The following is a 16679-nucleotide window of genomic DNA, read 5'->3' on the forward strand; positions in this document are numbered from 1 at the left end:
TTACATTGTTCCTGACAAAAAAAAATGCAATGGAATTGTTAAGGCTGGCGTATGTTCCGTGTTTAGAAGCCCTGCTGTCCCAGTTTCGGAATATATTTTAATACTTATTCCTCTTCCTTTATAGAGATGTTTTCTTTCTATTTAAACTGTTTTCAACTGATTCCTGCTTTTCGTGAGATCATGTCCTGTTATCGAACAGGATGTCGATTTCAAGTTTTCCCCAAAAATTATATTTTCCCATTTAGGAAAAGGTGATTTTTCTTCAAATTAGTAACAACTGACCAGAAGTCCTGTAAAAATAATATTAAACAGGTGCTGAGACTGCACATTGTATTTAAAGGAAATCGACCTTATATACATTTTCCGGGAAGTGTTGCAGTGTGGTAAATCTACAAGTGTGCAGTTAGGAGCTGCGCAAAGTTTAACAGGAAATCTCAAGAACGTTTATTTTTCCGTTAACTGATCACGCCAAAAAGCTGTCAGTTGTGTGTTACGTAAAACCATAAATTCGGACTGTCCAGTTTATTTGGCGTCACTCTGTCACAACACTCACACATGCTCAGGTCTTCAAAAAGAAACCTCGGGTACTTCCGTTGAAGTTATTACAACACTACGTTTACTAGGTGTACTTTTGCAATTAATACATTTTTTTTTGTTTTATTTCCGTTATTATTTACGATAACAATGGCTTCCTGTTCTATAGACACGTTCTCTGTGATTATAAATTTGGTGATGACAGACAAAATAAGATGGTGCGCTATAAGAACAGTTCGGACTGAATTACAGCGAAACTTTCTAAATGGCTAGCGTGCTTTTAATAACATTAATTCAGAGTAGAGGCAAAAAAAATATCTATATTAAATTTTCGGTCAAGGAGAAGTAAAAAACTGTACAGGTACACTCTTATTCAGGGAAAATAGATAATGCCCCGTAACTGTAGCACTTTTTTACCTATTCTAATTCAACTTAGATGAACAGCGCAAAAACCACAAATGTGTGTAGCCGTTATTTCGTCGCAAAAAATAATAATTAAAAAAATGCCAAGCTTAACCGGAAATTCGATTTTATACAATGACATCATCGATTTTCTCCCAAGCTTTTTTTTGGGGGGAGATGCGGGGGATTGGTGAGAGTTCACTGTGACGTAGTTTGGAAAATCTGATTTGGAGACTCACGTGATTTCTTTCTGACTTAGGTAATTAAATTTTCTTGGAAGTTTGACTTTAATGTACGCCCACTTTTTGAGGTACTATTAATAAGAAAAATCCGACCACTTTTGGGGCCCCAAAAGAGATATTTCCGGTGTCAACTTGAAATCCAAAATTTGACCCAATCAAAATACTTCCTCTTAACTTGTACAGCAAAGAGGAAATGAAAAATTTATGAGTTATCCCATAAATGAGTGACAACTATACTGATAAGTGTTCGCACCAGTTTTTTTGAATTGTAGAACTTTGTTGTACATATGTACGTCTAGTATTGTCTTTTGTTAAAACGACGCACAAAGCGGAAGTACTCGTACACACGTTCAAACGGATCGTCAGAGCGGAACGTTTGCGTGTGACTATTAAAACATGGCCCACCTCTCTTGAAACCCCACCCCCTGCCTATTCCGCTAATTTTCACTGGTCCATGTCACAGCCCCTTCCTCGATTTGCTTCAATAATGGAACTTTCCGCAGTACGTCATTGTCCCGGATTAATTTGTTTTCAGAATGTGTTTATTTATCCTGTCCACGTCGCATGACTGAGCGAAGTTGATGAATCTTTTTTTTTTTGTGTGTGTGTGACTCTAAATACTTAGAAAACTGGGCGCAATACTCGCTCGACTTCCGCCGAATCCTCAATGGAGAGGGATTCAATTTATTTAAGTAGTGTTAAGTGAGTCGTCGAACTAATCATTGTAAGAGATCCTTTCTAGGGAGTTGATTTTTGGTGAATTGAATCACTTATATGAACGGTTCGGCTTGAAGACTGCTATAATCTCTATGTTTAGATTTATAGAAAAGAGGGGATAGAAGGTAAAGCAATCCCTCAGCACTTAGCTGCAGCTGATATCATAACCTTTACAATTTAACCTACACATTCTCTCTCTCTCTCAGATAGTTGGTTGCTATGGCAGTAGCCAATACAATTGGCGGGTCAAGGCCGCACTGTCGGCTTGTTTCGGATTCCCCCACTCATGGCTTTTACCTTGACTGTACCTCACGTGACATCACGGAATCCCAGTTGTATTTATGCTAGCCACCAAGTTCTCATACATTTATAAAGAAAAGTGTAAATGTATTTAAAAAAAAAAAAAAATGGTTAAAAGTAAGTGCGATGTTACAAAACAGTCTAAACAAATTATTTACGATGTTTATCGATTTTTCAAATCACTTGAAAACTGTGAGGAAAAAGTTAGCATCTATTTTAGAGATGCGCAGAAAATCACCGCACAAGTTTGTGGCATTTCAATGCGTACTCTGCAGCGAATTTGTAAAGAAGCTGCCGCAAGTGTGGTTACCAATCCGGATAGTGAAAGCCCCATCTTTTCTTCTCCACGTGAAAATATTAACCGTGAAAAGCCAGTGACGGAAGTAAGTGATTTTGAAAAATATATAATTCAACGTACAGTACAAGAATTTTATGATAAAGGTGATTACCCTAGCAATGAAAAACTCAGAAATGTCTTGAAAGAAAGAATTCAATTTAATGGTAGCGTTTCATCGTTAAGAAGAATATTAAGTAAACTGGGATTACCGTTCAGAAAAATGAATGACGATAGTGATTTTCTAATGGAAAAGCAGACTTCCTGTAAGACAGGATTCGAGTTCGTGGAAGTCAAGAAGGAAAGTGATGATAGTGATTTCTGGACGGAAAGTCAAGATACTTTACAAGAAGAAGACCGGATTTCCGGAAAAATTGAAAAGCTTAAGCAAGAGAATAATCCACGTCGTATCATCTATCTTGATGAAGCCTGGATGAACCATAGACATGCAGAAGAATCATCCTCAAATTTACTAGGTAAGAAACAATGGTTCAGCCGTTGTTAAATTTTGCGATTTTTTTCTACACTGAATCCCTTTGCGCATGATCTGCTGAATAGGAGGAGGAGGTAATAGAGCGACAATAAAAGGAAGGGATTAAGCAATTTGGCCTTGAGTCGCTGATTTTACTGGCCACTACCATTTGTGCTATTATTATGCAATTTATAAAACCACCCTTTTTTAACCTTACGTCAGGTTATATTAAGGTTCTCTTCTTGCCTAAAAATATTCTCGAATAAGTTTGAATTAACCGTTGTACAGATGCGCGATCTGTATAACCAGCAATGCTAGGAAATAGTGGTTGACAAAATGACTCGGTCTTTAAGATTCGTTCACCGCTTTCTTCGTTCATTGACTTAACTTATATGTATTTGCAGGAAACATTTAAGAGGGGTTCTTTAAGAGCAAAGTTATGCCTTCCTTAAATAGCCGTTTTGAATTCCTTTAGTGGAACCCAAACTTAGTATCAGCTTTCAAATATTTTTATCGTAAATTAGTGATTCGAATAAATTTAGCACTTCTCTTAAACTTATTCTCAAAATATGAATTTTACGTATTAAGCAAAGTATGCTGAAGTAGAATTTCAGAAGTTAGGCCTCCTACTTACCCTCAAATGGGCACTTAAATCAAGTACCCCAGGAAAACGTAATAAATGAAAGTTACAGGTTGTAGCATTTTTTTTGTTTTATAGAAAAACTTCAAAATCTTTTTCTCTGATTCTATTTCATTTTGAGTTACGATATAAGCAGTTCAGATGATGACCAAACACTTATCTTGTTCAAAGGACGTCAGTACGTGTTCCGGTGTTAACTAAAAGTAGAACGTTTTCAATGAATATTAAAATAATAAAAATTAAATAACATTTTGAATAAATTTATAACTGTAATGTGTACGTAAAGAAAATTTCCCAACAACAATGCTAACGTTTTTGGCCCAGTCAGCAAACCCGACAGACAAGTGGAGGTACAAAATTGTTGAATATAGATTCAGGCTAGGTCGGCCATGTTGCGCGTCATAGCTAGTGTAACCCTCCTGTGTCGGCTTTCAGTACTACCCATTTCCTTGGCCAGAGTGCAGGTTATATTAGAGTAAACTCTACTTAATTTGGGATACTATGATTGTGTTTGTTTTTTACTTGAATTAAATGTGATAAAACGGTATATGTTTGTTTTTTAAACTATTTTTATGCAATTAGATGAGTGACCATTTGGTAAATATTATTTTCTTATCAGTTATTTTTGTTTGTAATAACAATATAGAATTATTTCTCGTTGTTTGCCTCATTTCTTATTGATTTTCCAGACAACAACTAATATTAAACATTATAAAAAATTCCTAAACTTCAAATGCTTAGAGGAAATATTGCGATCGTGTTCTAAATCCTCCACAGGAAGTAAGTTAATCGTAAAGTTTTCCTAGTAACTGCCTCTAAAAGTCATCATTACCCCTCGTTAGAAGTATGGAAAATTTGCAATTTTCTTTTCTAATTTTCGTTTCTGGAAACCCAAATACCTCCTGCCTAAAAGGTTTTACAGAGATGGGTGTTCACAATATAGATAGCTTAAATTTGATATTTACTTACGGAATGCCACCACTATACTGATTTTTTTATCTCTACCTCTAGGAAATTCATTCTATGGCAGTTCAGAGTGTTACCTTTAAAATCTTCTTTACTTGAAATACCATTTACCTGTATTGATAATCCTAAATTTAAATGACTTGCAGTTGAATTTTATAAGTGTCCCTTAGAAAACACTGTAGTCAAATTACATCAAAATTTACATACCATTTATAGCAACTCACCGTAATGTTATTTGGATTCTTGGTTTTAGAGTCAGCACCTTCATGGAAGTTTTTGAATCAAATGGGTACTGTGTATGTATTTTTATTCTGTAAGGTCTGAGTGTGTGTGTTAAGTCCACATTTTGAGTTCTCATTATTAGTACCTTAGAAAAAATTGATTCCAACAAACTTGATGCACTAATAGCAAACATCTAGAACTTAACTTTAGGTAGGTTTAGTTAGGAATTAGTCTTAAGAACGCCTCTAAAGACCTATCATGAATTGGGATTCAATACTTGGTTTCTGGTACTCGCTTGACCGGAAATGTGAATTCCTCGTCTTGTTTATCTAGATGAACAGGAAGTACAGTGGTACCTCGGTTTTCGAACGACTTCACTTTCGAACAAATCGGTATTCGACCCTAGAAATTCGAGAAAATATTGTCCTGAAATCCGAACAAACATTTGGAACTCGAACACCCGAGTTGTCTTTATATTTGTACACTTTTAGATCTTATTTCTTGTTTAGATACATGTTTTTACATAAAATACAAAAAATTAGGCCAGTAAAACGGTATACATATTTCTGGGGCTTAGAAACGAAATAAACTGACATAGTTTACATTATTTCTTATGGGATAAATTGTTTCGGTTCTCGACCGCACTTCTGGAACGAATTGTGGCCGAGAACCGAGGTACCACTGTATTGTATAATAAAAAGATTATTTTTTTTTTTTTTTAAATTGAGCTATCCCAGAGATCACCTGTACACGATCTGGGTTTGCTTTGGACCCACATGTCTCAAAAACACGATTTATCCAAATTTCATTTACCTCAAGTGAGACCCACTGAAAGATACCCTCACAAACATGTCTGTGCAAGCACACATTAATTGTGGCCACTTTGACAAGTGACGTACTTGTAACCAAGAAACTATAAGGGGAGTTCTTAAGAAGGGGGTGGGTGGGTTGAACTCACTTTTCAAATTAATTGGACAAAGATGTTATTATTGATAAAAGAGGAACCCAGAAGAGAATTCAGTTAGCACGATCGCAGTAATTCCTGCTTCAGCCAGCAAGAGTTAGTTCTTATCTAGTAGTAGTTCTTGAATCTATTTCACAAAAAATCCATGCAGCAATGAGGCTAATTTTAAAGAATGACTAAAATGACAATTTAGAAAACACTCGTAAACACTGTTGTTGGTTCCCTCAAAGGTTGGAAGTTATCTTTAACCGGAAGAGAACGAATCAGCAAAAGGAGGATGTCTATGTTAAGACCTCTTTATGAGAGATTTGAACCCAGTGATCTAACCTTAGTGGCTTTGATCAAAGAAGAAGCTAGCCAGCTACTGCGAGCAGGCGTAGCCTCTGTAGAGCTTTTATTACGTAGCAATGGCCGAGATGGACACAAGATTTGTAGCAGCGTTTGGCAGAAATTTGGATATATACGCGTCCATGATCACAAGAGGAAGATCTTCTTGAAGAACTTGATAGCATGTTCTGCCTGTTTGATGGTATTCAATTATAAGAGTAGATCGCTGGGTACTTCCCAGTTCCGGAGGCACATCTGTCATGGTAATTTCTAGTATTTATTGTCAAATATTTTATGCACTGTTCTAAAACTGTTGATCAAACTTAATCCACCTGAAATACCTATATACTAACACGAAATTTCACAGTTCTTTGCTTTTATCTCGACAACTACTTCCGCGTTTACTTTAAATTGTTATATTGATAGTAAAACGTAGATGAGAGATGGACCGAAGCAATTTAGACAACCTGCTGCAATAGATGCAACACATTATTAGTTTTATAAAGCCAAAATTTATAACAGAATAAGCCGAAACTCCCAATTCTTGCCTCACTCTGAGCATTCTTGAAAATGTACTAAAAATGCTCGCTCAGTTTGTTTAAAAAAGATTTCATTAAAAAAGGTGTGTTCATAGAACGTAAACATATGATCGACCGACAAATGATTTTAAATTCAATATTTTTTGGTACATATTTACTCGTAATATACCCGGAAATAAGCTGCAACGATTTCCCTTTTACAATAACTTAGTACCCACATTACGCTCATGAAGATTTACAACTTTATTTGAAATATTATTCCTAGAAAATTCGATTAAGGTTACTCTAAGAATTTTTTATTTTTAGCTTTTATTTTCAAAATATTTTTCCCGAATTAGTTTTTTTTAAGTTGGTTTCATATTTAATGGGTGAGACTAGTCTGAACAGAAAATTATTCTATTTTGTGCAAAAAAAGGCGTTTTCTAAACAATTGCAAAACGTAACAGTAAAAAAAAACACTCGATAATTTGAAATCGAAAGTGTATAGTTAAAACAATTTTACGAAAACAAATGAAGCTGGGGAATTGCTTTAAAATCAACGAGATCTTTAGGGACACTTTTGGCAGTTTTACGTTCAGAAAGTGCATGTTGTACCAGGTTCTAAATAATAAATTTTCAACAAACTTCAAATTTTAGAAATATGTTTATTCTTTATTAACATTATACAGTTCTCAATATTACAATGAAATGAAAAGTTAAGAGGGAAGTGAATTTTCCGGGTCGAATAAGTATTAGATCTTACATGATTGCTATGAGTTGGTTTTAAAAATTATCAAGAAAATCGCGGAAGGAATTTTCGTTTTAAACAGTTAGGGGTGATAGAGGAATTTTTGTTTATTAGTTAGGCTGGGATAAGCTCAGGGGGATTCAAAACATTCTGTATGAGATTAGGTTTGTTTATTAACTTTTTAATTTTTATTTAATGCTGAGAATAAGTTATATAAATAAATTTTTAGGGCAACAGAACATTAGGTTGTAGGGATTTTTGATAGGCAACTTACGGTTAGATCTCAGGTAGATTTACTCAAACTTATTGTGAATTAAGCAATATCCTTAGATTTTGTCTTGTAGTTATTGACAGGTATGCTGTTCACATACAATTAATTAACCTACACAGGAAACATTTTAGAAATCACTTTGTGTCAAACTTACGGGACTTTAAAAAACATCTAATTTCTGTAAAAAATTTAATTTACTCAACAATGTTTCTAAGCAAAAGTAAATTTTATAGCCACTCTACTTATAAAAATTACTAACTAGTAACCAAGCGATAATGTACGCTGGTACAAAAGTTTGTATCCAACATGTCTGCCCCAACAGTGCGCATGCTCTCTGGCGACTGCTGCAGGTACTAAGTGACCCCTACTCTAAAAACAACTGCAGTATACAATTACTCTTCACATTTATTCTCCTCTCTTTACGGTTTAATTTTAGTCTCTCAATTCTCTTCTAACAAAAGAGCTATGGGGCCCCCTTTTACAGAACATTGAGTAGGGGGAATTACTGTGGAGAGAATAAATGACAACCAAGAGAGGAATCGATTCATCAAATGAATCGAAACTTTTTCTTTTTTTTTTGTAACATTTCAGCGATATGGTTCTCATTTATTTTCTCTTATTATTTATTATTTTTATAATTTTTAGCCTAAAAACAGTAAACCAAAACTTTAAAATAAACGTAAACGCTATTCCATTATTTTATAGTTTGCTGTTGAAAGTATACAGCTTTATTATATAGCGACTGTTAACAAAAGAATTCTTCCATGGCTAAATGAATCTTTCCTAACGGTAAAGTGATTCCAACTGTTCCGTACAAAGCAAGAGCAGTTCAGTTCATTCCATAGGTTCGTACACACTAAGTCGTGTTTTGTACAATTTTTTATTTATATTTATTTTTTTCTCTGTGTCTTTTTTTATTTTTATTCTTATTAACTTTTTATATTTAATAATTATGACTTCATATCGTAAACGTAGTAAAGTTTGGGATTATTTTACCACGTTCGACAGAGATCGTGCAAAATGTAAATATTGTCCGATATTAATTTCTTATAAAGGTTCAACGACCAATCTCCAGCGACATTTACGCAATAAACATCGTTTAACAATGTTGATGGAACAACGTAAAAATGTTTACACAGGTGGTATTATAGGTCGTGATTTATTGGGTAAGTTTTACGCATTATTATTATTATTTTTTTTACTAACCTTTTTTTTGCTTTCTCTCTTTGAACTTTGTTAGCGGAAGTGCTGCGGTCAAGTCAAATTTACAAAAAGTGAATTCACACCGGAAATGAATTCGTTTTGTGGCCCCCTGAATTTGAAATATTTTTTTTTTTTTTTTTTTGGAGGAAGTGCCTGTGTATCTCAAAACGGAAATTCGTAGAAAGCTGAAAGTTTGGGACCAACAGCTTACGGTCTCTACCGGAAGTACTACTGTACCAGCTGTATTTTTCACTTGTTTGAGTGTTTTTTTGTTTCACTTAAGCTCTGTACTTTCGTTGGACCATGTTGATCTAAATATTTTATTAAAAAATATATCCAGCAAATTTTGAAAAAAAGATCGTTCTAGTTGGGTGGGAGGAGGGTGGACATTTTCCTTAAAAAAATTCCTTTTCATTTTTTTAGTATAATGTACGGTCATGAATTTGAAGTGATTCACATTAATTTGTTAAAATATCTAGTTTAAAGGAAATTCCTTAACCAGTAATATTGTGATGAGCTTACATTCATACACAGATAATTTGTAAGCCGTATCAGTGATGTTGCCTAATTCATGAATTTAGCCACTGCTATCCAACTGACGCTGCTAGCACACTCTAAAGTTAGAGTGTTGCAACTGTTGTACACATGCGCAGTAGTGCTTTAGCGTGTTGTGTTGTCGGTATGTGTTTGCTTAAAGATTTCTCTAATGAATGTTTATTTTTGTTCTGATCTAATAAACTTATAAAGTAAAAAAAATGGAAGAAATTGAACGCGAAATTGAGAACTGCGAAGCGTTGTGGACAGAGGAAAAAGAATCGCAAGTCTTGGAAACATTATTAGTGAATCCTAACGATACTACGTACCAAAAAAATCGCCGGTATTATTACATTAAGAGCAACTTTAAATTGATTAATCTGGCCGGTGTTAACAAAGTGGGTCGAATCAAGGACGATAAGCTTATAGCCACCAAAACTGATGTGCTTCAAATTGTGAAAGATTTGCATGAATTTTATGGACACAAAGGTGAGAAGAAGACATATAAGCAGATTGCAGAACTGTACAGTAACATCCCCATGTCTGTGATAAGGTCGTTCATCAGCCAATGTGCAGGATGTACTAGAAAAACTACTAAAAAGGTTGTTAATTCAGCTGTGCCTAAACCGATAACCGTGAATGAACTTCTTCAAGAAGGCCAGGTTATTCTTGAGGAGTCTCAAAGCTTTCCAGACGGGAAGTGTAAGTCTGTTTTGAATCTGTTTTTCTTTTTAACGTGTTCATTTCTTTTACCTAATTCCATAGTACCGGAAATACTCACATGACCCGACACTCTCAGACCGGAACAGTCCAACCTTAAGGTTATTGACGGTCTCTTAAGAGAGCGCGCCGAGCACCCAGCTTCCGTCAAGTTTGTATTATTGTTACATATTCAGTCCTTATTAGGTTTATTAGACGATCAAGTCCGTTCATTTCGCTTTAGAGGAAAGCCCACCCAAATAAATATGCCGATCACACAGGGAGAAAGGGATTAGATTGTAAAATCCTCTTTTTTGGACTCAGGCCACTTCTTAAACGAATACTTCCGGTGGAAACTGGTTACCATCCTCAAGGATTTAGCTTTTACATTTCCTACAACTCCCGATCGGACGGAACTTTAAGGTGGATATTAATTGTGATACCGTTTATTACCCTGCAGTAACCCTTAACCAAATCCTACCCTAACCCCTCGTAAGCAAAACTGACGGGGATACAACCTTAGGTACACGTGTCCCTTACTGATTTTCTTAAAGTACTAGTCCACCAATCTCCTTTCAATCCTGAACGTTTGACTGGAATTCTAATTCTTATCCATTTTGAAGGGATTTCCTCATTACATCTTCCTCCAGAGTAATTTGATTTCAAAAATGGGTGTAATGGTCACACCAGGAGGTTACAATATTGCTGCCATTCACGCAACCAAAAATATTTCTCCATCTTTGTGGGCGCTGGATGCCGAAACTTTGGGCGCTGCCTAGGCCCGCGTATAGCAAGGTCCCGGCCCTGGACTAAAGAGCTTCTTTGACAGGAAGTCTACTTCTCGGTGGGAACTCGAAGGATTTAATTCATTCAGGCCTTTCTTATCCGAGTGGATAGAAGTTCAGTTTGAAGTTAAGTCTAACCGAGATACGTCAAACAGTGTGAACTACAACCTGACAATTCACCAAGAATTATGGTTCGTTAGCTTCTCCAGGATTTAGATGTATATCATAATTAAGGTACTTCTATGCCCACTACAAGTTCATGAAGGGTATATTTGGTAATTTCTATGAACCTGCACATTAGTTGAGAAATCCCTATTGTGGAGGCACGGAGAGGTGAAAGGACCCCTGTCCCAGGTAAGAAAACCCAACAATAGAATTGGCGTCTTTCTCACAAGAAACTTAACTCTGACACAAAGAGTCGAAATAATTGACCTTCTGTTTACAGACGTCCCTACACTTCTTCATACTCAGCATTATTTATTTTTTGCAGAATTAGCAAATGTTGATTCTATGTGGGGGGAGGGGCAGAGTAAATTACACTATTGCCAACTGAACGGTGGATGAAAATTCAACTATCAAATTGCAATAACAGAACTACGAATAAGTTCCGTGTGTTCACAGGTATTGTTTACTCGTTACTCGCTATTGCGTCATTTTCCCTCCGGAAGTACGTGTTCTCGTACCCCTGTTTCCGGTGCGAATAAACTGGAAACTAGATCTACTTTATTGGTCCGTGGTTCAAGGGGTCTTCAAAGTCCGTCCATCGCTAACCCCAGACGGCGATGTCTAATAGCAAAAGAGTTCGAATTAGGTTTTACAACACCATAAACAGTCACCATTGTAGAACACAGAAAAAAAATAAAGCTTCACAGTAAAGGCCCTTTACACACACTATCAGATGTTGGGCAAGATCTAGGCCACGTGGTATTTAGGGACAGTTTGGCGGCAAGGGGGAAGGAGAAAATCGATAGGTTCTGTGGGGATCAAATCGACTTTGGCCAGAGCTCGGTATGACGTCAATGCCACTTTAACTTCCTGTTAGCCCTTGCTCTTTAGATTATTCAGCACTGCTTTTTACGTAATTCCTATGAATTTCATTTGTCTGATTTTTTAAATAAAAACGATCTTGTAGTTAAAAGTATTTTACTATCTTCCCTCGTGATTTATTTCTGATTTCTGTCTATATAACTGCTTACCTGTTACACCTTGAGATATTTTTTCCAGTGCACTAACGGTCACTGGACAGTGTTCTCTCGTTACAGACAACACTGCCCATCAACAGACAGTGAGCTGTAAGAAGCTCCCCTAGAAAGAGGAAATCTAAGAGCCAACAGTCGAGAATTCAAGAATTCAAACCCGGGATTTCGGCGTGAAAATCCAATACGCTAACCACAATTGGATAATCTCTTCCCCTTCCTACCAGTTATATTTACGAACTCAGAATTTTAGCAACACAGTACTTAATTATATTAATTAAATATTAGAGTAAAATGTGTTACTAAAATTCTGAGTTCCTAGTTAAAGTCCTTAACCGGAAGTATTTAAATTAGAAGCACCTAGATCTATTATTTATTGTTTGGAATATTTCTCCCGGAAAAGGCACTTCTAAGGGGGGGAGTGGTAAACTTCCGTCTAGAGAACCGTTTCGGCCTAAATCGAAGGGTGTATCTAACATTCATATTTTATATAATTAGGATTAAATGAGTTGCCAAAATTGCGATGTTGAAGGAGATTCTGTAACCGGAAGTTGTTGACTCAGTGGATTTCCATATTTTCGAGAACCTGTCGAGAGAAAGTCGTGTGAGTTTATACTAGACATATTTCAAAATTAATTTGGTCAGAATTCTCTGGTTGCATTGCAATTAGAAATAATAGAATATTTATGGTATACGAAACAAGTATTCAATAATGTATTAAGATAGCCGGGTACCACGCTGGTAATTTATCGAGGTGCATGCACGAACTAGCCAACAGTGGAATAGGAGTGGGGCGGGATATTCCTAGTCAAACTAGGCCTGCTATAAAAGCCAATCTGGGAAATTTACTGAAGCAATGTTGCCTACACTGATCGTTTGGGTAAACAATCGATTTTCAGGTTTACTTTCAACATATTTTAGAAAGTTTTGCGGGCAATGACGTTAATGGTTTTTAGGGTCATTGACGTTGATCTGTTTGACGGTCGTTGGCCATTCGCGTCACAATTGAGGGATAATAGAATTTATGGCTTCACAATTCTAATTGTCCGTAAGGTGTAAGAGGGGGTGTATGAAGGGGTCATGAAGTATATAATCTTTAAATGAGTTTTCTTGGTTTTGTAACCTTTTGTACTGGTTACATCCGTGTATATTTATAGCGGCATTCGAGTTGGTTGCTTCCCTTAATGTACTATTTTACAATTTATTTAAGTTTAAATTAAAGAATTATGAATTTTAATTTTAATAATAAAGAACAATTTATGTAAAAAATATATTTGAAGAAACTAACACTAAGTAAAACGATATTTAAGAGGAAGTCATGTTCTCAATACAATTTTCGACGTTTTATAAATTTCAATCAATCAATGTTACATAGTTTCCCATTACAATAACCAGTTATTCGATCAAAAAGACCTTGAACTGAGAATATGCCTTCCCCTCCCGGTCAATGTTCACATTCACCCAAGTGGTTAGTTGCCCAGGCAATGTGGTAATATGCGCACAAGGTTACTGCGCAATCCTTTACTCCCGCTTCTGCAGTTTACTGTACTTTTTAGTTATTTACAAAATTACTAAAAAACAACGTAATATTTTGGTAGGATGGTAAATTTTTATTGGTCAAAAAAAATATTGTTGTAATTGTTTTTTTAGTGTTAAGTGTATTTGTGATAATGACTAACTGTCTCGTGTGAGATTAAATCGTAAAAAATTGGGGGCCCTTTTCAATTGAATTTAACTTACTATTTTTTTTCTATAAATAAAATGGATGATGACCCATTGGAACAAATGAGACAAAAATTTGAAACAGCCATAGCTAAAATGATTAACGATAAACGCCAAAACAATATCATTTTACCACCTGCTAGGTATGAAACTATATTGGCCGAAGTAATCCAAGCCAAAGCCAAAGTCACCGGTAAAACGCCGACCGAGTATCGACGCTTAAAACGTTACGATATCATGGACGATACGAACGGGCAGAAAGTTTTAGTCGTACCAGGCACTGTTGGCCCAAATAAGACGGTGAAATATTATGCACGAAGTGATGAACTATTTAGTATAATACATTGGGCTCACTTGAGTACTAATCACGGTGGCCGTGAAAAAGTGTTGAACATTGTAAAAGCAAATTATGGTAATGTTTCCACTGAAATTGTCATGACTTATATTTCCGGCTGTCCGAAATGTCAGTATAGACATGGATTCAGAAGAGGTTAGTTTTTTATAGTACATATTTTTTAACTGATTTAATTACGAAAGTTTATGTTAACATCCTGTTTTGTACTTGAAGCTAGCAACAGTATTGTAACCTTCCTCGGTTGTCTTACTTACGTTTAGCTGGCTGTGTGTTTGTTTACTTGATATCAGTTATATTTTCTCGTCCACTCACACGACTGTCTCTCGCTTCTATTATCAACGTTTTAACACAATATCTGATTCATATTCATTCTCACCAACATTCTAGTTTATAAAACCGTATATTACCCTGAAATATAACTTTACAATGAAGCAGTTGGTCGATTTCTATAGAACCTCAATTTTCGCTAAAAAGGTTGAACTTTCACCAATTTCTTTTGCTTTTGAGTAAAGTTGGATACACCTACATTCCAACAACAAATAAATTTGTAAAACCATTTTTTCGACTTCTAAACGGGTATTTCTGGTGAACGTTCAAAATCGTATTTCAACGTTTCACCCGATTTCAACGTGATTAGTCTTCAAGTGTAGTGCTAGGAGGAAAAAATGTTAAAATCTGTACACCAAAAAGAACAAATTCACCTCTAATGATGGATGAAATTCTAAAACCAGTTAGGGATACGATAATCACGCGTGCCACGAGCATTAAAATTAAAAGTTACCATCAAATAGTGGTTGCCCCTAACCATATTTCAAATTCCTGGATACTTTACACCAATCTAGCAATTTTAAGGCTAAGTTTTAACTACCGCTCCACACCACTCTTACTCTCCGAGAAGGGCCTTTGATAGATCTTTTTATTTATTTATTTTTAGAAAACTTTTATGTACGCCCAAAGTGTTTAGACAAAATCCACAAAGTGGCACCAATTTCACTCACAATTACACCTTTGTTAGTTCGACTATCTATCCAGTTCCGAATTGTCCTGCATCCGTTTATGTTTACAAAACGTATTGTTATCACTTCACCTAACCTGCATTTATATTACTATTAGAAATGGCTTTAGAATCGAAATAGTTTTTTATATTCAACAATAACTCAGTTGTGATCATCCATATTAATGTAATTCAAACTATTGTAAGGATATTTAATTTTACTTATTTACGGAACGACAATCACAGCTAAAAATATTGCTTCAATTATTTTTAAAGGTACTGTACCTCCACGTAAACGGGGAATGCTTTTTTTTTGTGAAACTGATGACAGCGCTGTTAGTACCTTTGTCTGCCACGGTGTAGTGAAATAAAAGAGTAGGGAAAACACATGGTAGTTTCAATCTTGTGGTTGTTCGTATTTAGGTTATGTAAACAGTAAACATTGGTTCCGATTACTAATGTGTATAATCAACAAATTGTGTTTTAAATTTTAGGCGCGTTCTATTGGCACTGCCGGAAATGCCAACGTGTTACGTGCCAGGCTGTAAATCTGGTTATGGTGGAAAACCTGATAAGCATTTCTTTTCTCCACCACAAGATGAACATGAATTCTTAATGTGGGTAAAAGCTATCGCACGAACAGATTTCCCATTGACACGTAAATGTAGAGTATGTCATGTGCATTTCTCTGATGATTCCATAATAAAATCTGATGAATTTATAATTGAAGGCGAACGAGTGATTATACAAAGAGCAAAATGGAAACTAAGACCTGGCGCAATTCCACAAATTTTCCCAACTTTGCCAAAATCAAAGCCTTCAAAGGCTAGAAAACTGCCAGCTAGAAAATGTAAAAAAATCCCCGATAAGAGGAGAAAAATCCGAGTGAAAAGAAGGAAAATTCCAGGGAAGAGAAGTTTTCTAGAATGTTATCTGCAGGGTATGTAAATTATTCTGTTAAATTAACCAAGAATCGCGGTTTTTTCATTCACACTTTTTTGGTTAACTATTTAAGAAAAGGTGCAAATGAAGTAAAGATGTTGGTTAGCAAAAATTTGATCCTATCCACACACCCACACATTGTAGGGAATTTGATTGGTTCGGGGTGGGGTTATATTAACTGGGCTCTGTGGCGCTCCGAACTGTTTAGCGGCTGAAATTTGAAGCTCACTACACTATTACGTTGCCTTGAATTCACTGGATTGGCAAAATTTAATGCAGTTCATTGTTTTATCTTGAGAGCTTCACTTATATGAAAGGAAAAATGATTTTATTTTCACCATAAATTCTATGGATATTTTTTTCCATATTATACAAAAATTGGCAGCAAAATGATTAATCGTGTTCTGGTAAGGTTATGTTTGTGTTACAGACCCAAACTTATTGATTTTGGTACAAGTTAGGTGCGGTAAATAGAGCCCCTATACCTTTTCTGAATTGAATAAAAGAAAATTTTTGAACAATCGGGAGTTAACACGACTTTTCCTTTCCAAAGTTCAGTTTTCTTCAAATTCATAAAGTAAATAAATTTCCA

At 35.5% G+C, this 16679-nt stretch overlaps 1 protein-coding gene across 11 annotated transcripts in view; it reads left to right on the plus strand.

The window, feature by feature from the left end:
- LOC141450687 (uncharacterized) overlaps nucleotides 1-16679 on the plus strand; it is a 91783-nt gene that overhangs the window by 61473 nt on the left and 13631 nt on the right. Inside the window, exons 1-2 of one of the 11 annotated variants that reach the window (XM_074121343.1) lie at nucleotides 1895-3005; nucleotides 6024-6383. The exons of 4 other annotated variants lie outside the window; for them this stretch is intronic. In XM_074121343.1, coding sequence (XP_073977444.1) covers nucleotides 2303-3005; nucleotides 6024-6383 — 1063 coding nt within the window. In that variant the 5' untranslated portion in view covers nucleotides 1895-2302. Of the gene's footprint in view, nucleotides 1-1894; nucleotides 3006-3105; nucleotides 4239-6023; nucleotides 6384-8522; nucleotides 8824-8988; nucleotides 10097-13748; nucleotides 14287-15355; nucleotides 16086-16679 lie in introns of those variants that run through there. 6 more of the 11 variants (XM_074121355.1, XM_074121346.1, XM_074121357.1 and 3 more) reach the window with 6 other exon arrangements.

The sequence above is a fragment of the Rhodnius prolixus genome, unplaced genomic scaffold (genome assembly GCF_049639745.1).
Source record: "Rhodnius prolixus isolate KJV_2025 unplaced genomic scaffold, Rpr scaffold_8, whole genome shotgun sequence".
Lineage (NCBI taxonomy): Eukaryota > Metazoa > Arthropoda > Insecta > Hemiptera > Reduviidae > Rhodnius > Rhodnius prolixus.